This window comes from Zophobas morio, unplaced genomic scaffold, assembly GCF_036711695.1.
Source record: "Zophobas morio isolate AGI-343-1 ecotype UQ-CSIRO unplaced genomic scaffold, CSIRO_AGI_Zmor_V1 ptg000014l, whole genome shotgun sequence".
NCBI classification, from domain to species: Eukaryota; Metazoa; Arthropoda; class Insecta; order Coleoptera; family Tenebrionidae; genus Zophobas; species Zophobas morio.
Window position 1 is genome coordinate 13,722,966 of NW_026972119.1, and position 27,285 is coordinate 13,750,250.

The following is a 27,285-nucleotide window of genomic DNA, read 5'->3' on the forward strand; positions in this document are numbered from 1 at the left end:
ATATTTTCATCAAAACTTGTTGACCTTAAAAAGTTCTGTCATACAAGTTAATTGTTATTTAGTTTATTTATTTTTACAACTCAATAATTGGGCCATATGCCTGTTGAGCTGATTTCTTCTTAATAATAATAATAATAATAATTCTTTGAACAGCACCATACTAATGAAAAACATGTTTTTAATTTCTTGTAAAGAAATAAGTATTTTGCAGTTAAGTTGAGTTGGTTCACGACGAATAAAAAAAATCATCACAATTGAGATAGGGTGGGTGGGCGGGGCTTGTATTTTGCCTTTTTGTTTTAAAATGTGTAGACTTTTTTTCGCAACATGAAACTTAAAACATGTTTAAAATGGAAAATTTGTATAAGGAAATATCGATTTTGCACAGGTACCATTTTAACCATGTTCTAAGTTTCTTGTTGTGAAAAGATGGCTATGTATATTAACAAAAAAAAAATGCAAAATATAATGACATTCAAAAGTTGAAAGTCTTCAAAACTTGGATTAATTAGCTAGCTCTATTTTCACTTATCACTTAATAATCTACCAGTAAATTGGCAATATAACGCCCCCAAGTATCAGAAGTTTCGTCTACTACACGATATATGTATAAATTGTTTTTTTTTACAATTTCTTTAATACCATGGAAATATAGTCCCACTGTAAATATCTGATACATCATTTTTTCTCAGCGTACTTTCGTCCGGTATAACATATTTACAATATTTTTCTAAAAAATGGGAATATTGGCACCAAGCAACGCTTTACATAAACCTGAATTAAAATACTTGTTGCAGGCGCGGATCCAGGGGGGGGGGGCAATGGGTGCAATTGCCCCCCCTTACACACGACCGCGGTCCTTTATTTTGACCAATTTCAAAATTTTGAGATCATATTTCATTTTGTAAATACAGTACAACCTCTATAATCCGAACTCACGATTGTCTCAACATCCACTAATCCGAACAGAGGCTATTTGAAGTCGATGCCTCTTTAATCCGAACAAAAACGCTGCAATCCGATCTGAACTTGAAAACATGCATCTACTTCCAAAAATGACGCAAGATCTTTCTGCATATGTTGTATGGAATATTTTGAAATTTTTAAAAATTGCGATATTTCAAAGCACTGAATTAACTAATTCTGGAAAAACGGATGAAGTTATCGGAGACCCGAAATCTACAAGAGAAAGTATTTAGTTAAATTTCGAAAATCGTCGAAAATGGGTCGAAATTTGCATGAGAAAAATTTCATTTTCGAAAAAATTTTCTAAAAATTCTGAAAAAATTCAGAGATTATATCCCGACGTGCTGATTTCAAAAATATACCATGTTTATGGTAACGAAGCAAGATTTTCGGAAAATTCGCTGTGAAATTCGAATTTTTCGAAATTTTTAAAAATTGCGATATTTCAACGATTCTGGAAAAATGGTTTAAATTATTATCGAAGAAATGAAGCCAGAGATGACTTCTGAGGTCCAAAATCCACTAGAAAATATATTTAGTTAAATTTCGAAAATCGTCGAGAATGGGTCGAAATTTGCATAATGGAGGTAATACGAATACATAATGGAAAATTTCATTTTTGAAAAATTCATCTAAAAATTCTGAAATACTTCAGGGTATAGATCCCGGGATGTTTATTCCAAAAGATAGCGTGTTTATGGTCACGGAGTAATATTTTTTTAGAATGTATCTATTATCCATTATTGCTTGAGAATTCTGTAATTTTTGTTTAATAAAATTTAGGTTTATTTCTTGAAGTTTGTTTTCAGCTGTGTATGAAGTTGTTATTCAGTTCCCTTTCAGATTTTTGGGAAAATTGCTGATCCAAACAAATCGTTAATCCGAACACACCTTTTCCCAATTAATTAGGATTATCGAAGTTCTACTGTACACTATACGTGTTATGAAAAGAACCAAATGTCACCCATGTTATGTGAAAAAGAATATACTAGCTAAAATTTTATAAATTTTCTTATTTAGAACGAATTTCTGGTAGATAGGTAAAATTGCACAAAAATTGCCCCCCCCCTGAACGAAATCCTGCATCCGCGCCTGACTTGTTGTTCATTTTTCTTTGAACTTCCGCCAAGAGATTGTTTGAAACTGACATGTGAAGCATGTGGCATTTGGAACTTCTACTCATATGTCATCTAAAAAATAAAATTAAAAAAAAGATATTTCAAAACAGAAACAAGTTAGAGCAATCGCATTAAAAATATACAATATACCTAAATGTAATTAAAAGCAGTTACCTTTTTCCCACATGCTTTGCAGAAAACATTTTCGTCCGTTGAAATAAGTTCAGGATAATCTTTTATCCGTAAATTTATTAAAGTTGTTTTCACTTTGGGTTTTGTTTTCAAAATTTACTACGACCGGCATTCGCCAATGTCTAGTTTTGAATAAATTAGAAATATGTTGTTAAAATGATTCTAATTATCAGGTATGAAATACTGTTTGCTCAGTCGGCATGTACCTAGTTAAACTTTTATGGCTTAAGACAAACCACCCCTATAAATCAAACTGGCTAACATGAACTGCAACAAACAAATTTTCAGGTAGATTTATTAAAACAAAAATACCAAAAAAAACAAATAAGTAGATGTAGGGGAAGAGGGCCCAAAGCGGGCACCATAAGGAAAAATATTAAAAAAAGTAGTTTATGGATAATCTAGATCCTTTAAATTTTTATATTATAATGCTTGATTTAACCCTTTTCAATGATGCATAACTAAAATTGAAGAAAGTTTATCAAAAAAAAGTTAGAAGCAGATAACTAAATCTTTACAACTGCCCGCTTTGCCCTACGGGGAGGCCTAAAGCGGGCATTCAGCTAGGGCAAACCAGGCAATGGTTAAGGTTGGCGTCTGATTCGGTTTCGCTCTATACTAAATACATTGAAAACATTGTCGGGGTTTCCGGAATTGCATTTTAGAAATACTGAAGTCTGTAACCAAACCAGAAGTTAAGTAAGCTCATTTTAATAGATTTTGACTTTTCGAGAGTTATTTACCTCAGGAAATTTTGTACCTAATTATTTAATATGTAAAATTGGTCTCAATAAATCTAATTACAGTTAGAGTCACAGATTAGCGATAACTGAATCAGAGACTCGTTAAAATTTGAGCTTAGGTTTAGCTATAAACTGTTCAACAATCAAAATGATAGTACCGAATTATCTTTTTTAATTTCAGAGAACCGTTAGTAAATACTAGGAATCTTAACACCTTAGAAGATTAAAGATATATTCAATTGTGCGCAACATATGTTTGACAATTATTTAAGGCGTCTTTAGTAATAATTAAGTACAATTTAAATTACTAATATTATTTTTCTTGATCTTTGTCTCTTTTGGAACTTTTGTTCTGTTAGTCAATAAATCTTACTATTATTATACGTATTTAAACCTTATCAGTAATATCACCATGTAGCCCAAAACTACCCTAATTTGCTCGACAAACAATTGCTGTTTTTTTTTATACTATTCAAGACGAAAAAAATATCCACTCTTGTTAAAATCTAAACAGACACGCCCAAACTCCGTTGCGAAATATTCCAATGTAGCGCCCCTGGTCTCCTTCCCCTGACCTTTCCAGAACCTTCCTCCAGGATCAGGCGTCAAGCGTCGGCGCTATCCGAGGCTATAAATTCGCCGCAGCATCTCCAGAAGCCCAGAGTTTGTTAGCATTTGTTCCGATGTTGTACGAGATGTTTTCAGAAGTTTGGTCAGTGTTTTAAAAATGTGTATGTGTTATAACTACCATAATCGCCACCGCGTTAAACGGACTATATGATTCGTCTTACGCGTAGGCAACCCGTTCGCTGCGGCGTAACGTTCGTTGCCGGCTAGGTGTAAGGCGGTCGAACATTTCCCCTCCTAGATGTAGACGTAGAGCTAGTTCTCAGTGCGCATGGCAGGCAGCTGGTGATTTTCGGCATTTGGAACTTGTCATAGTGGAGTGGCGAATTTCACTTTGTTATTGATCGGCTGCGTACGCCCATGTAATGAACTTCGTATAAGTGTGACAGCTTTTTATGTATTAAAGTTTGAACTGCATAGTGCTGAAGCCAACTCAAAATGGCATCACTGTTTCGAAGTGCTGAGATGACACTTTGTCAACTCTTCTTGCAAAGTGAGGCCGCATATGCTTGTGTGTCAGAACTGGGTGAACTGGGCCTTGTGCAGTTCCGAGATGTAAGTAAAAATAAATCATTGGAATTTTCCACGTCACCTACCCTCTAGCAGTCCCCTCTAGTGATTGTGATTTACAGTAGTCACTGCAGTGACACATTATATGGATTCCAAAATTCACCCCACTCATCTCAGCTCCCAGTAATCAATACTGCTCCTGTCACTTTTTTTAACAAACTCCAGGGGCTGCTTTAGACAAGCGACTGGGACAAAGAGGCGGGAAATATTTTATTTTGCCATCGACTCGAGTTACTTCTTGTTCTTCCACGTTGTCATTGCGAAATACAAATTGACTTATTCTTCTAGTTCAAAAATGTTAAACCTTATTTGAACTGAATGTGACTCATGAAGGTCACGGAAGCGCCCAAATTTGGGACTGTACCCCGGATCATAGCCCCGGATTTTCCACAGGGTGTACAGTAACCATAGCTACCAGAGACAAGAGAAAAGTCGATGGTTTTGCGTTGGCACCCCTACTTCTTTGACGTCATCAACAATTGTGTTTTCAGTTTCGTGGCTAAATTGTTGGATGTTCGTTCTTGTACAATGGTTTAAATGAGAACAATAACCTGTGGATCATTAGAAAGCATTCTTGGAGTCCTAATAAACAATGTACACAGTACAGTAGTTGACAGAGTTGAAGCTGTACTGGTACTCAAAGCTAATTAGCACCATAAAATTTTTTATTGCAAATAAATTGGACTTAAACAGGAACGAGTTTTTTACAAAGTGTTACGGATGGACTGTCCAGAACATATTTTTTTGATAGCTTGGTATAGTCACTCGAGAGATATAGTGGTCAGACGACTTTGACTTCTTCACTATTCTTATGTAGTGCTATTGAAGTGTTGTGGCACGGAAATTGTATTCAAGAGCTGAACTAATTACACAAAATATAAATAAATATGTAACGCTCTGTTCAGAAACCAGAAACTTTTGAATAAACTAAAATCGTATCACGGATCCTGGTTTCCAATACACAGTGAGTTCATAATGATGTCAGTACTGTTCTACAGTTGGACAAGCTTATTTTTTTTTTTTTATTATTTCTTTAACACAAGTCCGTTGAGATTTAAGATAAGAATTTATAGAGCTATTTATTTCCAATGTTTATTGCCGCATTAATTGGAAATTGCATATTGGAGGCGTTAATTCTGGTTTATTTAAACGTCCGTTACAAAATTAAAAATTCTATTGCTTACGCTGCTTATACTAATATTTGTAGACATCCCCACATAGAAGTTTTTATCGTAGTTCTTACGATAATAAAAAAAATGTTAGTCATAATTTCATATGAAATTATTTTGTATTTTTTTCACAAATTGAAGAAAGTTTTCGAAAATCCGGGGTCAAATGTCCTTCTTTTCCTAATAAATTTTGTTTACTATAGTCGATTTCTAAAGACTTATTTTTACTTCTCGAGGGTACCTAGAGTATGAAAAAGTAGATCTCCCGTTTCCGTCTCTGTGTCATCTATGTCGATAAAGGCCATTTAAACTTTGTAGAATAATACACTCCAGAAATTGTGGTCTATGAACGTACCCTGATTTTTTTTATTGTTTGTGTATTGTTGTTTAATTATGGCAAATATTGTTCTTTATATACCACGTGTTTCATTTATTTGATACAACCCCTGCAATTTTTTATTTTTAAAGATAAACATATAGGGACATGTGTCAATTTTTCAAGCTACTGTATCGTCATCAATAAATATACATTTTTCGTCTATTTTATTGAATAACTTTTTTAAATATTAGTTGTTGGATTTTAGAATATTGGTTGCTTTGAGTTTTTACAAAAAATAAATCCAGCGAGGTTTAATAAAAAAGTTACAGTGGTTGTATCAAATAAAAGAGACACCTGTATATAACACTTCGCAGATGGGAGGTCTGGGGATCAATGCCAAACCGCAGTTTTTTTATTGATCAATCAAATCAAAAACGGTTCACCTCATTTTCCTGAAAAATTGATAATCTTATACAAGTTTTTAAAATGAAGCCTGAACGTGCTCGCAGCGCTCGCAATCTAAACGTTCTTTTTTCGAAGTTTAATTTCACAAATATTCAAGAAAGTGTAGAGAAGTTGTTTGGGTTCATCGTACTAATAAATTTCTAGATTTTAAAAATCACACACTACAATACGAGCACAGCGAGCACGTTTGGAGACATTTAAGCTTCCCAATGGCACCCACGAATAAATTTTAATAACACCTAAATGTGCTCGCTGCACTCGTATTCTGAATGTTCCTTTTCTAGTTAATCTAGTGTCATAAAAATATTTACAAACGAACGATCAGCAAGGCTACTTAGTTTTTATTGTAATAGTTCTCGAGATCTCCTTGTGTATGTAAATTATTCTGAAGAAATCAACATTTCTGACCACAAACAATCTTTAAACTCACTTTTTTAATTAATAACAAAATTGTTATTAATAATTTAGTTTCTCATGGACGCCAATTAATAATTTTTTAAATTGCACCTGAACGTGCTCGCTGCGCTCGCATTTTATTTTTTTCTTTAGCCTTGTTGCCGTAGAAGTGTGCAAGAAAGAGTCTCAGCGTTGTTTGTGTTCTATTGCAAGAATAAACCTTTAGACTTAAAAAACACCCATAGAATATGAGGGCAGCGAGTAAATTTAAATTGATAGAGTCTGCCCAACTTTAGCTGAAATCACAAACATTTTTAGGATTCACCATTTTTAGACAAAAAAAATCTCTATTAATGATTTAGTTTCTCATTTTTAAATTTAATGAATCAGTTCATGACAATGAATGTGGGAGAAGTACAGTATACATTCTTTACACCATTCTTTTATTGTTTAAACCGTCTTATTCTTTATACGAACCCCCAGACGCTTAGGCGTGGTCTAGCTGTAGCACGCCTGCGTCACGGATGAGAGGTCCGGGGATCAATGCCGGCTCACAGCTCTTTTTATTTATCAAATCAAGAACGGTTCGTCCAATTTTCCCCAAAATTTGAGAATACAATACAGTTAGTAATAGTACTTTTGGTGAACCAAAACTGTTCAACTAGAATTTCTATAATTATTTATTATCAAGATTAACAAATTTTATTATATTATAAAGATATGTGGTCGATAGACGCAAGTCTGTTGGGTTTCATCACGTCGAATAACCTTTAAATTCACTCAGATGTAAACGAACTTCATACAAAGCAATTATACTCAGTTTCATCTAATTTAATAAAGTTCGTAGACGAATTTGCAAATTAATGATCACTAGAGTGGAAACGCTATGGGAAGAACATGTTGAGTCATCACAGTTTAGGTTGTTACCTGTGGTGTAGCATCTGCATTCTGAAAAGTGGACTCGTCCGGACTTTTTACGTCTACCGCGACGCTTTATTAGTGGCCACATACACTCGGGATTCAAGTTTGGCAAAAACAGTAGCTACCAGTTATTTTTTAATAATATATTTTAGAAGCAATAGTAATATTTTTGTTATCAACATTATAAATTACGACGTGAAGAATGTTTAAATAATAATTGATAATTGTTAATTGCTTTGAAAAGATAAATACATATAGTTAGACAAAATTTGAACTGCATATATTTAAACAGGTAAAATTTGGCAAAATGATCAGCGCTTTTTTGTTGAGATTGGACCCTGACTTAACGATTCATCGAATTCCTACTGAGTTTGCTTCTTTGAAACGACCTTCACTTTCCTTGAGGTTTTTCACCAACTTTCTCTGTGGTTTACCCCGCAATGTCAATAGAGAAGAATGAGTAGCTCGTGGTTAAGTGACAACTTTGCAAAGGTAGCAGACAAAAGTGTTGCAGAAAGTATAGTTCGCTTAGTTTCATGGCCGGTCCAACCCAATGAAAAAAATTGTCCCAACTAGTATATTTAATGACACTATCATATTTTTCAGTAATTAATAATATACGTACAAGTCAGACAAAAAAGTTAATAGAAACGTGTAATTATAATAATGGTAATAATATCTTCATTTTCCGAGAGATTAGAAAATAATTACAAAGAGAAAAATAAAAAATTATAATTACAGTAAAAATGTTCTATTTAGATACTACATAAAACTCACGTGAGGCGATTTGTGGTCATAAACTATTAGGTTGCATGTTTTGAGATAATTTTCTGAAGTACACCATCAAACATGTGTTTGATCTTGCGCCAGCTCTAACTCATTATATATCTCGTACGGCGCCTCGTAATTCTTCCAGGAAGTACCTCTAAAACTACTTCAATAATCAACCACGACTTATCTTTGCCACCAGCTCAACCCCGACGTCAACGTATTCCAACGAAAATTCGTTAACGAAGTCCGGCGTTGCGATGAAATGGAACGGAAATTGCGTTATCTGGAAAAGGAAATCAAGAAAGACGGCATCCCCATGCTGGACACGGGCGAAAACCCAGAGGCCCCACAACCCAGAGAGATGATTGACTTAGAGGTTTGTAGCCCCCTTGAGAGTTTTTGTCCATGACACGTTGATTGCTAGGCTACGTTCGAAAAACTGGAAAACGAACTCAGAGAGGTCAATCAAAACGCAGAAGCTCTCAAGAGAAATTTTCTCGAACTCACAGAACTAAAGCAGATATTGCGGAAGACGCAAGTTTTCTTCGACGAGGTTAGTCCTACTCAGTATATTACGCTAATATTTTGGCTCACCTAGCATGATGTTTGATTTAATTCGTTATTAACATGTGCGATTATATCAGTTTATTTCATCAATACGAAAGAGTGTGTATAGTCATATACAAACACGGAATGAAATAAACTGATCGACGATTTTTGTCAGATCATTTTGAATGTCAATGTTTTCCAGAATTGCATCAAGTATTACAGTGATTGGGTTTTTTAATCAAATGTGAGGTGTTGCATTTACAACTTTTTGTATAAAGTGACGAAGGAAATTAGTTTGTCGGTGTATTACGTAGCCGCAATTTATTTTCCGATTTACCTTGAACACTCATCGGAGAAGAATTAAATCTACCATACAACCGGCTTTATTTCCCTTGGCGCATAGATTTTTTTTAATATTGCACACGTCCCATAATTGTAAATTGTGGTTCATTATTTTTAATTGCCGCGATACGTGCTAATCAACATTCGTTGTGTTTCTCATAACACAATACAAACTTTGAGTAATTTGAAAATCGTGTTTAGATCCGACGTATCTATAAAAGAGCTTATTTTGTTGTTTCTAATTGATAATTGTAATCATGAAAAGCCGCAAGGATAAATTGTGTTCATTTGCCACATACCACTTTTTGTTACCTTACTACACGACCAAATAGTTTGCCACTTCTTATCGTCAGTGTTATTAACTATTTTGTTTGGTTCAAGACCACGTGACGTGCCGTAAAATTTAATCTCCACACACTATTTTCGTTTAGCGTGTCAATCGTTCGGATCACCTTGGATTCGTTTCTTTTTACCACAGTAATTGACTTTTTTTTGAAGAGCTGAAATTAGTTGTGCTACACTAGTAGTAACGACCTGTGTCTGAACATATTTAATGTCAAAAAATGTTACGAAAATTAGGCTTATCCTGTCATTGTTATATATTATTTAAACAGACGATTTGTTTAATCTTGCAATATCATTAACATACTGATTCGATGATGAAACGGTTTCCGGGTGATGACCACCGATTAAATTTCATACGCCACGTCTAAAAAATGCACTTTTACGTTTACGTAATGGAGATAAACGTGGCTGGTAGCACCGGAACAATCCGAAACGTTTTAGTTTTATCTAATTGTGACTCAGGTAATAATTATCTTACGAGTGTTGAATAAACACATCGCGAATACTGGAAAATGTGTAATGAGCGATTTTGTCATGGGTACTCTATTTTTAAAATATTCAAGTATTCTGTCGTTACGTAATTTAAGTACGTACTCGTGTTTCTAAAAAAAAATGATATTAAAAATCCACTGAGCCGGATGACTGTTATCTTTTTATTGCTTTCTTTTTGGAGACATTGGAATTAATCTCGCGTACCAACAATCATAATAAAACCAAAAGCAACGAATTGGGTGATTCACGTGTTTAGATTAAAATATCGTTAAATTCAAAGTCTAAAAATATAATGTGTTTTTATGGTGCGAATTACGTAAATTGCGTTCCAAATTTTGCCAAGCTTGCAACAATGTTGCATTTGTTGGGATGTAAACCAGTTGTGATTTTTGGCATTTTCCGATGACGTCAAAAGTGGATAAGATGTCTATCTACGATTGTATAAATTTTCGGTTTATGGTAGTCACGTTGATCATTTATTTCTTATGATATATGGGTGTCACTTGAGCACAGCATTCCATTTTGATAAAATTTGGCTCATAAAAAGTGAAAACGTGCACCTTATGTAACTGCCAAGTACGTTTTTCCCCAGTAATCCCACATAATTGTAATTTTATCAACGGTTTCTGATATATCTAAGTAGAAGTTTTTTTCCATATTCTTTATGGTATAATTAGTATGTTTTATAGATAGTTGTTTTGAGAAGTAATTTGATCGTTTCGTTCTGTTGAAACACTTCATACATGATTGTGTGTCATACGGTTAATGGTAATATTAAATTCGTCTGATAAATGAATAAATAATGACTAAAATTAAATAGTGGTCGAAGTCGGAATCGTTAAAGCATCGGTGATTTTACACATAAATCAGTGGAATTCCCAGCTCGCTCTTAGAAACAAGTCACGTGCCTGACTTGGAAAACCACGTGTACAACTTTCAGCGTAAAGCGTCCATTACCACAAAAGTTTTAAATGCAACATCATTCAGAAACATGCATGTTTGGTTTTTGAATAACTATAAACTAATAATGTATAGGTACTTGTTATATTTATAATTTATATTTCTTTGTTTTCGCAATCATATTTTGCGTTTTATGTCAGTTCTTACGTGTTTTTATTATTTTTTAACTGTGAAAAACTACTAACATTTGTGCAAAGTAAGACATTTCAGCTGTCTCTATCTCAGGATTGTCGATTTTGGGGGTAATTTTTTATTATAAATTTAAACAGCCTGGTATCACATTGCCAAAAAAAAACACCAAATTCAACGTGCTTTGCTTCAACTTTTTGTAAGTCAGGTGGCGGAAACTTTCAAACTAGCAGTGTTAATAATTCGGTACTTCTCTGGTTTCGGTGACGGTAATTTGTCAGAGTTAACACGTTTCTCATTGTTTGTCCGATGTATTAGAGCGAATCTTCTAAATGTGTAGATTAAAAGTATCACTAAACACTGAATGCTTTAGAATTTTTTTATTATTTCCTTTTAATTTGTTTTTCACATAGAATAATTCAATTAGTTCCTTACATAATACCCCCAATTCCTTGAAAATTGCCGCATTTTTGAACGCAACCTTGACAGATTGTATTTCGTTTAACTACAGGTCGTCCGGGAATAATTAACAGTTTTACGCTTAATTGGAGGAAAAATAAAATTGATGCCCAGGTGCAAAGTACGCTATTGTTTAAATATGTTTAGTAATCGCCACGATTTAAATAGTCACGCATTCTTGTACGGGGGCGTGTAGAATCATGTGATCGGCGTCACGAGTCGTAATTTTCAAAGAAAACGAATTTACAATCGTGTTGTATTTTCAACTAAGACCATAATCGGGTAGATTAATTTTATCGATACGTTTCACCATGGAAAATATTTTGTTTGAATTGGATTATGGATAGTTGGTTTTTCATAATGAAGTGTAAGCTGTACAATTAAGATTGATGGCATTTTATTAATAATTAATCCTTCTTTTGATTGCAGTAACTATTTGTATTTTTATTATGCTATTGAAAGGTGTACTGCATACTTTCTATAGCACAATATTTCTATATTGATAATTCCTTAATCCATCACTACCTTGACCTGCACGGTTCCAATAAGTACATATTTTTATTTATTTTTTGTTGTTTTATATATATATTTATTTTGCATGGTTTTATTATTTGCCACATACACGAAGTGTAATCAATATTTATTGTGATAATAAAATACAGCATTGCTGGAAAAAGACTAGACTTACTAGTAGCGATTTATCAAACAAAACTCGAACGCGAGGTCGCTTACAGAATGACCTTATTTGATTCTGAATCGGAGCAAACAAAGCTGCTTTTGATTGCGTCGTTATTATTAACAATACTCAATTTGAGGGAAAATCAATTACAAGTGCCAGAAATTCGTTACTTCGCAATTAAGCAGTCACATTACGTTGGACTAATTTTATTGTTGTAATAAATTTCGGCGAGGTGGTGACAGCCGCTACAGATTTATGACGTGGGAAATAATCTTGTTTAATTAATAAATTTGACTTAATCCGACTTTATTTTTTAAGTAATAAAAATTATACAAATTGTGCTGATTGCATCAAAAGGAAAGTTGCGGTGCAACTTTACTACCTCAATAGGTCAGGTTATAAAAGCGCGGGATCTGGTGTTGGTGCCTATATTTAACTTTATATTAATGAATGTAGAATTCCACAGTATCAGCAAAATTTTATTCGAAAAGTATAAAGCGTTGTGTTAAAAACAGACTACTTTTTGGCAGGTCTCTTGACAGGTGATGAATGAGTTTTGTATAGGCACACGATTTCACACACGAGGATCATTCGCCGATTTTTTTTCCACACTGACTATAATTATTTTCCGACTGTTAACGATGACTCTTCGATTTACGGCTGCAGACTGCTGTCGATAACCTTATGGACTCACTCCGGAACAATATATCGCGAATTCAAGGGTTTCCGGTTCCGGAGCGCTCTTGATAATACTCCGCGGTAGTCACTCAATAGACATTCAAGGTCCTCTTGAGTCTGGGGTGGGATTTTGTTTCTATAACGATAAAATATCGGTACCGATAAAATCCCACCCCGGGACTCATCTTCAAAAAGGAGACCTCTTCTGGGGAAATTCCAAAGCAATAACAAGTCTTCTGTCTTAAATTCTTTATTCATCAACGAAACTGTCGCATCTGTCAAAATAATGTTCTCGATCACACAATTTGTATAATCTTCGAGGTAAATTTAACATATCCCAAAAACATTGTTACCTTGATGGACTTTTGGCGTGGGTTTTTAGTGACGACCGAAATTCCACAAAACAAAAAACTTTTTTGCGACACCATGCTAATTAGGCAATTCTTGACAATCGACGCCCGAATACAAACTACTTTTACTACTTTCAATGATTCATTTGTGTCAATTAGTAGACTGCCTGACCTCGCATCCTATTTAAGTGGTGCCTTATTCATATCGCGATTATTATTCCAACGATTCCTTTTCCAGACCGCTCTCGAACATAACACTTCATGCTTGAGTTGGAGACTTTTTTTTGAAATTTTTATGATGTTGCAACTTCATAATATGATTTCTAAATTTGTAGTTTTGTCACGGTTTATAGTTACACTATTTCCTTTTTTTAGTTTGTTAGCTTGTTTAATAGTGACGAAAGTCTGGGGATATATTTATTTTGTGATAATTTAGTCAAGAAAAATTATTTCCATAAAAAAATATATAGGTGGTTAAATTTTTATTGCTGTTATTCAGTGTTTACTAAAGGTCTTATTTTGTTTAAATGTTGTATATTTGCGGCTTTCGTTGTCTTAGTTCTGGTTCGTCGTGGAATAATCCGTTCAATTTGACTTTGTACTATTCGACTAATCAGTGGTGCGTAGTTAAGCATTTTTGTGACATCAAAAAAGGAAAAGCTTCACGTAATATAATTGTTTAATTTTTGTCATGAGTTAGAGTATCAGAGAATGACAATTCAAGTTAGATTAAAATTTACAACCTTCAGAAGTCAAACTAAATCCAATAATAAATTATCGTCACTACAGCGTTCATAATGGGACGATTAAGTTTTTGTGTAAAGTTTAAACAGTGGATGTTAGGCTTATCCAGCGACGTTGTATTTTATTATCAAACCCAGATAATTCCCAAACAAATTAGTCTACGTGCATGCCAATACTACTCATATCTTGTCATTAATTTAGTAAAAACAAGTTGCTCTTTCTAAACTGACTCGCTTTTTCTACATATTTCGTTGCTTTATGATTGAACTTGTCCGCTTTCACTTGTATAACACGAATAACACGACTCACACCGCGATCTAAATAATTGTCTGTGCCATGTCCGCTGAGGTATTTCTGTCTTGATTGTTGGAGCCGGGGGTTCCTGTTTCGGGTAGAGATAGGTTAGGTGATTAGTAGAGGGGCAATGTGTCACCAGGCTGAACGTGGCGCCTCTGCTCAGATGGCCGATCCGTCTCGCGAGGAGGAACAAGTCACCCTGCTAGGCGAAGAGGGCCTCCGTGCTGGAGGTCAAGCTCTTAAGCTGGGGTAACTTCACTTTTATAATAAAGTTCTCTTGAAATAAAAGCCTTGTTGTTCCGTTTTGCGCGCCTCGTCCGCAACGCTGACGCCACAGATAGATTAATTTCGGGTTTAAGATCCGTTCCGTAATAAATTATGTCACACTGGCAAATAATAGCGCGATAAGAGCGATGTGGCGGAATTCGTCTTGGTCGAAATTGGAACAGCAGGGCTCTTATTATGTTAGACAAAGTATGGCAAGAAAAAAATGTGGTTGTTCTTACAGCACTTTTTCCTCATGGCAGAAACTACTGTCAACTTCCGGACCACACTAAGGCAAGCTTTCCTCTGTGTCGTATTATTTCGTATTAATCCGGCCTGTCGTACGACACGAGAGAGGCCTCTAAATAAATTTGTTAGAAAAATGACTAACACCCACATTTATTAACACGTCCTGTATCTATCATACTCGTATTTTATTATTAACACGTTAAGTGCCCGTGCCAGTTTCATTTTCCAATAGCATATTTTGTCTTTTCATCATTTACTTTACATGGATCGGATCCAACTCTATTAATTCATTTTGATGTGAATGGCATGGTTATGGTGTTTGATTCTACGCTTCCTCACATCTCATCCTGCACAGCTTCTGTTTTCCTCTTCTTTGAATCTAGTGTATTGTTTTTTGAAAAATTGGTTAAAAATTTGTTGTTCATGCTAGGTGTTATTTTAAACCGTTTAACGCTTTTGGAGTTTTTGCTTTGTTTTGGCTTGTATTTGTTGATATTATTTTGATATCATTTATTTTGTATAACATGACTGTGTTTACTGTTTCAACATGTGTAGCCTTCGAGCTTCTAAGGCCAGTATCTGTGTCCTTTTTCTTTCATCTTTTTCAACGCTTCATAGTTAACATTGTTTGTCCGAGATCTAAGATTCGAAATTCGGCGCAGTTTTAACACTTTAAAGTGCACCATCAAGGAGTTTTACTCAGAATTGCGAACCAGCTTTGAATTGAAGTTTTCAATTTTCAATTTTTTTTTTTTATTTTGGTAACTGTAATTTGTGGTTTCTTTGTTGTTTAAAATCAAAAGTGACATGACAAGTATCATAATGGAAAATCTTGTGTGATTAAAATTTGGCTGAGGATCAAGATCGTAAAAACTAAAAACTTCAAAGTTAATTTTGTATGTCGTAAGTTTCAATCATTTTTTACGAATCACTACGTAATTTTGTAGCAAACCTTACAAATTTTAAACGAAATGAAGTCCAAATTGTCGAGACAAATACGTTCGAATCATTTATAGAAAACTCGGCTCTGATTGGTAAGTTTGAGGTTTCATATACAGGAATGAACGTTTTATATATTTCAGTATTTTGCACCTTATCGCCAAGTTTTGATTTATGACTACCTATTATTTCAAAGAACCTTCAACAAAGTAGTATTTAATCGATAAGCTCAAGTATTGAAGTTTAATTTATCAGAACAGTGCCAACACGTTCATGTCACATTTGGCAATATTAAGATTATGAGTTACGAAGTTGACAATAATCACGTGTCGTGTAGCAAAGTGCATATCGTGGAATTTTTCTTTTAAGTCGCGCATGAAAATTTATTATAGGGAGTCATGTCATAAATTTGGTTTAGAATATGTAACAACACCTTTCACAAATACAGTATAAATACGCCAAGATCAAATGCTCAAATCTGGCCGTTAAGTCCTAATAGCATTTTAAATAACAAAAGAGAAATACAAAAATACAAATGATAATTTTATAACTATGAATAATGTGTCCAAGTGCATTGTCATTTTCCTTAATTGCAGCATTCCCTTTAGGCTCATGCTGCAAACTTTCAAACTCGTCTAAAATGCGTACCTTGCTCGTACTGTACATTTTCATATTATTACTATTATTTTTTTAAATTTATGATGAAAATACGAAAACAGAATAATTATTAGTTCTATTAACATGGGCAAATTAAAAAAAATCTAAAAATACTTGTTCCTATTTTTATTAAAAACTTGGCATTTTTTTTATGACAATTTATTGGAGGGATAGAGATATTAGACAAAATCTGCCAACTAACTCAAATCTAAAGTTTGCCAGACGGAAATCATCGAGAAGTTTTATATGAAAAGAAAAATTAATCCTAACCTAAAAATATACCGCATAATGTGGCATATCATAAATGTTTTAGCCGAAGTAATAATAATATTCATTCAAGGATGGAAATATAAATAAAAAAATTGGCCACAGCTTATTTCAATAGAACTTCCCTCGCCCCTGAAGTGCAACCCAATAACGCTTCTTTGATTTTGTGTTTTTTTGTGTGATAACCTCTATAAAGTAAAAGGAGCGCAAATTTCAAGTCCGCGGTCCGTACAAGTGCGGACAATATGAAATATATTTAAAGCAGATAACCAACGGGAAAAAATGTTTTTCGAAAAATCGAAGTGATGAGAAATCGAACAATGGGAAAATTGGAACATTGGAATGTCGATAAATAGAGCAGTCAAGAAATTAAAAAAAATTAAAAATGAAAACATTGATAAACTGAAAATTCGAACTATTTAAAAATCGAAATATATAAAAAATTGAGAAATCGAAAAGTCGAAAACTTTCAAAAATCGAAAATTAAACTAATAAAAAAATTAAAAATCGGAAAAACCAAACAGAATAAAAACATCGGGAAGTTGGGAAGTCAAAAAATCGAAAACTTAAAAATTGCCAAAACTGAAATGTTGAAAAATTGAGAAATCAAAAACTTGAAAAATCGAAAAATCAAGTAGAAATTTTTTGAAAATCAAAAGACCGAGATGCTGGGAAATCGAAAATTCGAAAAATTTGAAATTCCAAACATCAAAAAATCGGAAAATCGAGAAATTGAAAAGTTCCTAAACTGAAATGCCCAGAAATTGGAAAATCGAAAAACCAAGACATCGAAAAATTGAAACATTGAAAAATCGAGAAGTCGAAAAATTGTGTAATTGAAAAATTAGACATTGGAAAATTGAAAAATAATAAAAAATCGGGAAACGAATAATTGAAATGTCGAAATCTCGAGAATTCGAAAAATTAAAAGATCGAAGAACTGATAATTCGAAAAATTTAATAAGCGAAAAGTTGAAAATTGAAAAACCGAAAAATTGAAAACAGGAACTCGAAGAATCAAGATCGAGAAATAGAAACATTAAAAAATTCAAAAATCTAAAATTCGAAGATTCGAAAAATAGAACAATCTAAAAGCTGAAAAATTCCCAAAACTGAAAAATCGAGAAATCGAAAATTTGAGAAATTGATTCGAAAAATTGAAAAATTCCAAAACAGGAAGTCGAAAAATGAAGATCGAGATATAGAAGCAAAAAATTGAAAAATATAAAATTTACAGATTCGAAAAATTAAAAAATAGAACAATCTAAGAACTGAAAAATCGAGAAATCGAAAATTTAAAAAACTTAAAATTGAAAAATTGAAAAATAAAAAAACTTAAAAATCGAAAATTTGAAAAACTGACATATCGAAATATTGTAAAATAGGAATATTGAAAATTAAAGAAAGTGGAAAATCGAGGAATTGAAAAATCAAAGATTGAGAAGTTGAAAATCGAATAAATGAAAAATTGTTTTCTAGAATCGAGAAAATGAAAATTTAAAAGCAGGAAAATGATAAATAAAAATCGAGAAAAATTGCAAATCAAGAAGAAACGAATAATTGAAAAAATAAAGAAAACAGAACGAAAAATTGTGATCAAACAATTGAAAAATTGAAGCAAGGAAAAATTGAAAAACTGAAGAAAAATTGGAAAATTCCCAAAACTGAAAAATTGGAAAATTAAAAAACCAAATGCCGATATGTATTGTAAAATAGGAATATTGGAAATTAAAGAAATTGGAAAGTTGGATAATTGAGAAATGTAAAAATTGAAAAATTTTAAAATTGGGAAATCTAGGAATTGAAAAATCAAAGAGTGAGATGTTGAAAAATTAAATAAACGAAAAATTGTGATATAAAATCGAGAAAATGAAAATTTAAAAGGGGGAAAGGAAAAACAAAATTGAGAAGTTGAACAATTGAGGAAACGAAAAATTGGGAAATAAAAATTAAAAACTAAGAAACTGAAAAATCAAAAAAACTAAATTGTAAATCTGCAAAATTGCAAATTGAGAACAAACAAAGAATTGAAAAAATAAAGAAAACAACAAAAAATTGTGATCAAAAAATTGAAAAACTGAAGAAACGAAAAATTGCAAAACTGAAGAAGAAACAAAAATTCGAAAATTTGGATAATTGAGAACGAATCGAAAAATTGAAAAATCTAAAATTTAGATTCGGAAAATTAAAAAATAGAACAATTTAAGAACTGAAAAATCGGGAAATCCAAAAATTTGAAAAATTGAGAAACTGATTTAAAAAAAAATGGAAAATCGAGGAATTGAAAAATCCAAGATTGAGATGTTGAAAAATTAAATAAACGAAATTGTCATATAAAATCGAGAAAACGAAAATTTAAAAGGGGGAAAGGAAAAATAAAAATCGAGAAGTTGAACAATTGAGGAAACGAAAAATTGGGAAATAAAAATTAAAAACTAATAAACTAAAAAATCAAAAAAATTAAATTGTAAATCTGAAAAATTGCAAATTGAGAACAAACAAAGAATTGAAAAAATTAAGAAAACAACAATAAATTGGAAAACTGAAGAAACGAAAAATTGCAAAACTGAAGAAGAAACAAAAAATCGAAAATAGAGCCGTCGAAAAATCGAAAATTTGGATAATTGAGAACGAATCGAAAAACTGAAAAATCTAAAATTTAGATTCGAAAAATTAAAAAATATAACAATTTAAGAACTGAAAAATCGGGAAATCCAAACATTTGAAAAATTGAGAAATTGATTCAAAAAATCGAAAAATTCCAAAACTGAAATATCGAAAAATTGAAAAACCTAAAAACCAAATACATAAAATAAAAATATTGAAAATTAAAGAAATTGGAAAGTTGAATAATTGGGAAATGTAAAAAATGGAAAATCGAGGAATTGAAAAATGAAAGATTAAGAAGTTGAAAAATTGAATAAACGAAAAATTGTGACATAAAATCGGGAAGTTGAACAATTGAGGAAACGAAAAATTAGGAAACAAAAAATTAAAAACTAGGAAACTGAAAAGTCAAAAAAAATGAAATTGAAAATCTGAAAAATTGCAAATCGAGAAGAAACGAATACTTGGAAAAGTAAAGAAAGCAGAACGAAAAATTGTGATCAAAAAATTGAAAAATAAAAATCAAGAACTTGAAAAATTGAAGAAACAAAAAATCGAAAATAGAGGAATGTAAGAACTGAAAGATCGAGAAATCGAAAAATTAAAATAAAGAAGTCGAAAATTTGAATAATTAATAAATGAATCGAAAAACTGAAAAATTTTAAATTTAAAGATTCGAAAAATTAAAAAATAGAACTACACATGTATTGTAAAATAGAAATATTGAAAATTAATAAAATTGGAAAGTTGGATAATTGAGGAATGTAAAAATTGCAAAATTTTAAAATTGGAAAATCGAAGAATTGAAAAATTTAATAAACGAAAAATTGTTGTACAAAATCGAGAAAATGAAAGTCTAAAAGCGGGGAAATCAAAAATAAAAATCGAGAAGTTGAACAACTCAGGAAACGAAAAATTGGGAAATCGAAAAATTAATAAATACTAAGGAACTGAAAATTCAAAAAAATGAAATTGCAATTCGAGAACAAACGAATAATTGGAAAAATAAAGAAAACAGAACGAAAAATTGTGATAAAAAAATTGAAAAATCAAATAATTGGGAAATTGAAAAACTGAAATATCGAAAAATTGTTATACAATTTGATTTTCATATTATTCTCCACTCTAAATGTTGTGAAACTTTTGTTTTGGAACCGTTTTATTCGCTATGATTTAAAAAATAAATAAAATAAATTTTCTGAACTAGTTTTGTTTAATGAACATCTTAGCAGACATATTAAAATAGAGAGAAGACCTGACCTACCTGAAGATGTTCATTAAACGAAACTAGTTAGGAAACTATTTTATTTTGTTTTATTTGGTAAAATAATGGAGAATAAAACGGTTCCAAAACAAAAACTTGCAACATTAAGATTTTCTCCATTCCAAAAGACTTAGCACACAATTAAAAATCTCAATGTCGAGGACATGAACGGATAAATTTTGATTAACGATTTACCATAGTTCCGTTTGTAAGATTTCAATCGTAAATACGATTTCTTGATTCATACCCTCCAAAAAATTGTGACGTCACCAAAAAAATATAGTAAATTCTTAGTGAAAACGACACTGATATTTGTGCTATCGATTTTTTAAATTACAAAGTGTGTGTTATATTTTTTGCTTGATACAGTTTAGTTTGAAAGCTTGGTTTTTACGATCTTGGTATAATTCAATTTTTTTTTTTCATATCAAGCAGAAAGCCATAAATAGCAGTTCGCAAGTCTTAGGTACAGTAATTTATGACGATTTTCGTTTCTCAGATTTTGGTTTAGCTATAAATATGTGGGCCTTGAAACATAGTGTAGAAAGCTACAGACCTTCCTTGTAAAAATTGGGGAAAAAAAGAAAACGGGGAGCGTTTTGACATAGTAAACACCGTCATGGCGATAATCATTTGTGGCGGCGCAATGGGTTTGCTAATGTGTTGTGTTGTTGAGCAGCACGAGGGGGGTGCAAACCCCACTGAGTCTATGACCAGGGCCCTCATTAGTGACGACTCTATAGCCCGACAAAGCACCCTAGGCCCCGTGCAGTTGGGGTACGTATCACCTCCACATTATACAAATCACCTGTAGGACACACTATACATAGTACAAACACACCCCAATCCTTACTTACCACCACGCATTCAAAACAAAACCATAACGTGACATTACCTTTGGTCACAAGTCCAAAGGTCGACGAAGTTAAATCCTGTTGATGTCTTGATAACGTTGATTGTTTAAAGATATTCAATTGAGTGGAAAAGAGTACTAATAGTACCGTGTGTTCCGGTAAGTAGGGTTAATAGTCGGAATTATAGCTGAATTAGAAATTAACAGTGATTTACTCGATTAAATGTACCATTTGTGGCGTATCCTTTCCCAGAACCGCATTGTCAAATAGTCACATCCCTCATCCCTCATTTGAAACGAAAATGAATAATTGAATTTTATTGAACAGTTTTCCGGAAAAACAATTTGAATCAGAGGAGTTCTTCCCATGGTCAGTACTTCTGTTTCCTAATTGTCCTAGTTACCAAGAACCAAAATTTACCACGACGATTCTAGCTAAATTTTGGTTTTTGCTTAATTCTTGTGCTTCCTGTGTGTAGTTTTAGTGTTAGTCTGAAGCACCGATGTTGTTTTTTTGTGCTTTTTAATTTTCGCCTAACGGTAGCATTGTGTATAACGATGTTGTCACATTAGACCTCTAATATTGGCTATTATAAAAGGGGGAAAGGGAGACAAAAAAGACTCAAAAAAAGATGTGCTGGTAAGAACAACACAATTTTTAACAAAACTGTGTCTTTGGAAAAAATCAAAAATCTGTGGATGCACAACAGTTTTGTTTTTGCTGCTAAGGAGCTTTCATCGTTTGCACTAGTTAAACTTCGAAAACTAACCTTATGTTCTAATATAGCTTTGTCGCGGGAGTTATTCTTCGTGAACGTATTCCAGCGTTTGAAAGGATGCTGTGGCGGGCATGCCGCGGAAATGTTTTCTTGCGTCAGGCCGAGATCGAAACTCCCCTTGAGGATCCATCTACGGTAAGTATAACCAGGTTTGAGAATCTTTGCACACATGTGACCACACTAGCGCTAGTACTAGTGTGCAAGGTTGTCTACATTGGTTGGTATATTGTGAAGTCGACAATGGAGCACTTAATTAATCAAACCCACAGTTGTAAACATTCTGGATGGTACCTACACTTCACAATGATTTATGACGGTAGACCAACCACACAAAAGGGATATTATTCTCCAGTACTAGTTACTAGTGCTATATAATTGTACAGAATTTGGCAAAATATACGTGAGCAAAATTTTTGAGCAGAGAACTCAAGGCGATCAGCCAGGGTCGTAAATAGTCCAAAAATGTATAATGTTGACTTTAAGATGTAAATAAACTCTCACTTACGCGTTCAGATTCTCTAGATTTTCTAAATACTCTAAATTCTCTGTGCGCTGAAGACCTTCTAAGTTCTGTAGACTCAATCCTTAAATTGCCTAGACTGTCTATGTTTTCTAAAGATTCCATATTCTCCAAAATCTATTTCTGTAGACTTGCTAGATTTTATAAATATATACTAAGTACTGTTCCATTTAATTGTCTAGATTCTCTACGTTGTTTATAGTTTCTCGATACTATATTCTGTAAATACTTAAAGCTCTATACAGGACTTTTTACTTTTTGTGTACTTCATACACTCTAGAGCTTCTAGGCATTCTAGATTCTCACTTCTAGGTAGGCTTTCTCCGTTTTGTGGGTTCTCCAGACTCTACAGTCTTAAAGCTCTAAACTAAAGGAGTTCAGAACCTTTGGATTTTCAAAAACTTCTAAATACTCTAGATTCTCTATAATTTGGAGGCCTTCCAAACTCCTAGACTCTCTAAATTTGCTTTACATTCTTCAATCCCTAAATTGCCTAAACTGTCTATTTTCTATCATTGTGTGTGCTGCACAAGTTGAAAAATTATTTTAAAAAAAGTTTCAGTTTTTCAATTTTACGATTTGCAATTTTTCGTTTCGGTTTTTAATTTTTCCAGTTTTTCAATGTTTGGATTGTATAATTTTTAACGTTTTCGATTTTAAGTTTTTTCATTTTTGCTTCTTCAATTTTCCGATTTGAATTTTTTCAATTTTTCATTGTTCTTTTGCTTCTTCAGTTCTGAGAATTACAATTTTTCGATACACAATTCCTTGAGTTTTCAGTTTTGCGATTCTTCAATTTTTTCATTTCTTAAAATTTTCTATTTGCAATTTGCATTTCGGTTTTTTGTTTTCTTTATTTTTACAATTTTTTTAATTGCACTTTTCTTTATCTATTTTTCATTGTTTTTGTTTTTCTAATTTTACGATATCCCACCCTTTTAGTTTTCTTTTTTAAATGTTTCAGTTTTTTGTATTTTCTTTCTTTTTCGAATTGTCGGTTTTTCAATGTTCTGATTTTATGTTTCTTTCTACAATGTGAAAATTTTCAGTTTTTGGATTTTTTCATTTTTGAAATTTTAGATTTTTAAGATTCTATAATTTTTCAATTTTATAAATTTTGGGTTTACCAATTTTTCACTTCCGCGTTTTTCTTCGTTCCAATTTTTCGTTTTTTTTTCAATTTTTCCGATTCTTTAGTTTTTCGATTTTTCAACTGTTCGTATTAAACGAAAATTTCGAAAAAACTCAAAACTAGAAGTCAAGAATTTGAAAACTAAAAAACCGAAAAATTGAAAAATCGAAAGGTTAAAAATTGAGAAACTTAAACATGGAACGAAAAAGTGCAAAATCAAAAAACGAAGTGTATTGTAAAATTGAAATTTTAAAAATTAAAGAAATCGGAAAGTTGGATAATTGAGAAATAAAAAATTAAAAATTCCAAAAATTTAAAAATCCAAAAGTTGAAAATTCGAAAGATCAAGCAATGGGAACAAAAAAAACGAAAAATTAAAATGTTGAAAAATTGAGAAATGAATAATTTGGAAAACCGAGAAATTATAAAGTCGAAATATTTTAAAAGACGATAAACCGAGATGTCGAGAAATCGAAACATCTAAAAATAGTAAAATCAGAAAACTGAAAAATTGGAAAGTCGAAAAATTTAAAAACTCAGACATTTTAATTTTTTAAGAAATTGAAAAATCGAGAAAAGAAATCGAAAAATTTTCAAATTCGAAAAACCGAAATGTCGGGAAATCGAAAATTGAAAAAATTTTAGAATGAGAAAATCGAGGAATTGAGTTTTTGTTCCAGTTTTTTGTTTTCTTTATTTTTTCGATTTTTCTGTGTTTGGATTATATAATTTTTTGTTTTTTCAATTTAAATTTTGTTTGCTTCTTCAATTTTCCGATTTTTTTTTTTTTCAATTTTTGGATTCAGCAATTTTTCGATTTGCAAGCTTTCGTTTCGGTTTTTTATTTTTATTTATTTTTTCAATTTTTCAGTGTTTGGGTTGTATAATTTTTTGTTTTTTCATTTTTCCTTCTTCAATTTTCCGATTTGAATTTTTTCTATTATGACTTTTTTTGTTTCTTCAGTTTTGGGATTCTTCAATTATTCATTTCGGTGTTTTATTTTCTTTATTTTTACAATTTTTCGATTTGCGCTTTTCTATTTTTCATCGTTTTTGTTTCTTTAATTTTACGATATGCTACTCTCTGAATTTTCCTTTTTAAATTTTTCAGTTTTTGTATTTTCCAAGTTTTGCATGTTTCAATTTTTCGGTTTATCAATGTTCTGATTTTGTTTCTTTCTTCAATGGAAAAATTTTCAATTTTTTAATTTTTCGTTTTTTTCAGTTTTAGATTTTTAAGTTTCTTAATTTTTCAATTTTTTGTTTCTTCAATTTTTGATTCACAATTTTACTAATTTTCATTTCAAATATGTACTAATAATAAATAATAATATTCATTTTTCCATTTTTCATTTTTTTTTCTCGATATTTAATTTTGCAGCTTTGTCGATCTTTCAGTGTTTTTCGACTTCACAATTTTGAGGATTCTATAATTTTTCGATTTTACAATTTTTAACTTTCGCGTTTTTCTTCTTTCCAATTTTTCGTTTTTTCAGTTTTTCAGTTTTTTTAGTTTTTCGATTTTTCAACTTTTCGATAAAAAAAATGAAAACACGAAAAAGTATTAAACGAAAACTTTGAAAAATCTCAAAACTAGAAGTCAAGAATTTGAAAACTGAAGAACCGAAAAATTGAGAAAAATCGAAAAAGCGAAGTGTATTGTAAAATCGAAAGTTAGATAATTGAGAAATATAAGAACTGAAAAATCGAAAAGTTGAAACATCGGAAGATCGAACAATGGAAATATCAAAAATACGAAAAATTGAGAAATTAGAAAGTCGAAAAATTTTTAAAAACGAAAAACTGTCGCGAAATTGGAAAAATTCAGATTTAAAAAAATAAAAAAAACTGGAAATCGGAACATCTAAAAATCGTAAAATTAGAAACTGAAAAAATTAAAAATTGAACAAGTCAAAAATTTTAAATTAAAAAAAACAATTTAAAAATTGCCAAAATTGAAATGTTGAAAATGGAGAAATCAAAAACTTGAAAATTCGAGAAATGAAATCGAAAATTTTCGAAATCGATTTTCCGTTTCTATTTTTTATTTTCCTTATTTTTTCAATTTTTCAGTGTTTTGTTTTTTCAATTTTAATTTTTTTGCTTGAATTTTTCGAAACACAATTCGTCCAGTTTTTTGCAATTTTTCAATTTGCCGTTTCTTCAAATTTTCGATTTGCAATTTTTCATTTCGGTTGTTTATTTTCTTGCTTTTTACAATTTTACGATATGCTACCCTTCGAGTTTTCCTTTTTAAATTTTGCAGTTTTTGTATTTTCCAACTTTTGGATGTTTCAGTTTTTCGCTTCTTTTCCAATTTTTTTTTTTCATTGTGAATATTTTCAATTTTTGGATTTTTCCATTTTTGAAATTTTAGATTTTTTAATTTTTCGTTTTATCAATTTTTGATTTGCAATTTTACTAGTTTTGAGTATAATAAAATTTTTCAATTTTAGGATTTGAGAATTTTTCCATTTTTATTTTTTTTTTTTTCTCCATATGTATTTTTTCAGTTTTTCGATCTTTCAGTGTTTCAGTTTCTCGACTTTACAATTTTGAGGATTCTATAATTTTTTGATTTTACAATTTTTGGCTTTTTCCACTTTGTCACTCTCGCGTTTTTCTTCTTTCCAATTTTTCGTTTTTTCAGTTTTTCCGATTTTTTTCGATTTTTCAACTTTTCGAAATAAAAATGGAAAAAAGGCAAATTTAGAAAATTGAAAAATCGAAAGATTAAAAATTGAGAAATTTAAACATCGAAAAACTGCAAAATCGAAAGAACGAAACGTGTTGTAACATCGAAATTTTGAAAATTAAAGAAATCGGAAAATTGGATCATTGAGAAACATAAAAATTGAAAATTCGATCAACTTAAAAATCGAAAAGTTGAAATATCGAAAGATTGAGCAATTGAAAATTTGGAAAACCGAAAAATTAAAAAGTCCAAAAATTTAAAAAAATGAGAAACCGAGATGTCGAGAAATTGACAATTCGAAAAATTATAATATTAAAAAAAAATTAAGAAACGGGAAATCTAAATATTTAAAAATGGTAAAATCAGAAAACTGAAAAATAAGGGAGTCGAAAAACTGAATATTCGAAAAATTAAAAACTTGAAAAATCGAGGAATGAAGCCGAAAAATTTTTAAAATCGAAAAATTAATTTTTCGTTTCAGTTTTAAATTTCCTTAATTTTTTCAATTTTCAGTGTTCCGATTATATAATTTTTTGTTTTTTCAATTTTCTTTTTTTTTGGCGTCATCAGTTTTCCGGTTTGAATTTTTTCAATTTTTCTTCTTTTTTTTTGTTGCTTTAGTTCAGAGAATTTACAATTTTTCGATTTTTCAAATTTTCGATTTGCAATTTTTCGTTTCGGTTTTTTATTTTTTGTTTTTAAATTTTTCAGTTTTTGTGTTTTCCAACTTTTTGAATGTGTCAGTTGTTAGATTTTGCAATTTTTCAATTTTCCAACT

The 27,285-nt window shown here is 31.4% G+C and overlaps 1 protein-coding gene across 5 annotated transcripts in view; it reads left to right on the forward strand.

Annotated features, from left to right (window-relative positions):
* Nucleotides 1-3,684: 3,684 nt before the first annotated feature.
* LOC135128557 (V-type proton ATPase 116 kDa subunit a 1-like) overlaps nt 3,685-27,285 on the forward strand; it is a 32,777-nt gene continuing 9,176 nt past the window's right edge. The window contains exons 1-6 of one of the 5 annotated variants that reach the window (XM_064055434.1): nt 3,685-4,201; nt 8,457-8,633; nt 8,682-8,810; nt 21,208-21,305; nt 21,710-21,751; nt 22,169-22,295. In XM_064055434.1, coding sequence (XP_063911504.1) covers nt 4,085-4,201; nt 8,457-8,633; nt 8,682-8,810; nt 21,208-21,305; nt 21,710-21,751; nt 22,169-22,295 — 690 coding nt within the window. In that variant the 5' untranslated portion in view covers nt 3,685-4,084. Of the gene's footprint in view, nt 4,202-8,456; nt 8,634-8,681; nt 8,811-14,420; nt 14,531-14,789; nt 14,840-21,207; nt 21,306-21,709; nt 21,752-22,168; nt 22,296-27,285 lie in introns of all 5 variants that reach the window. The other 4 variants (XM_064055435.1, XM_064055437.1, XM_064055438.1 and 1 more) reach the window with 4 other exon arrangements.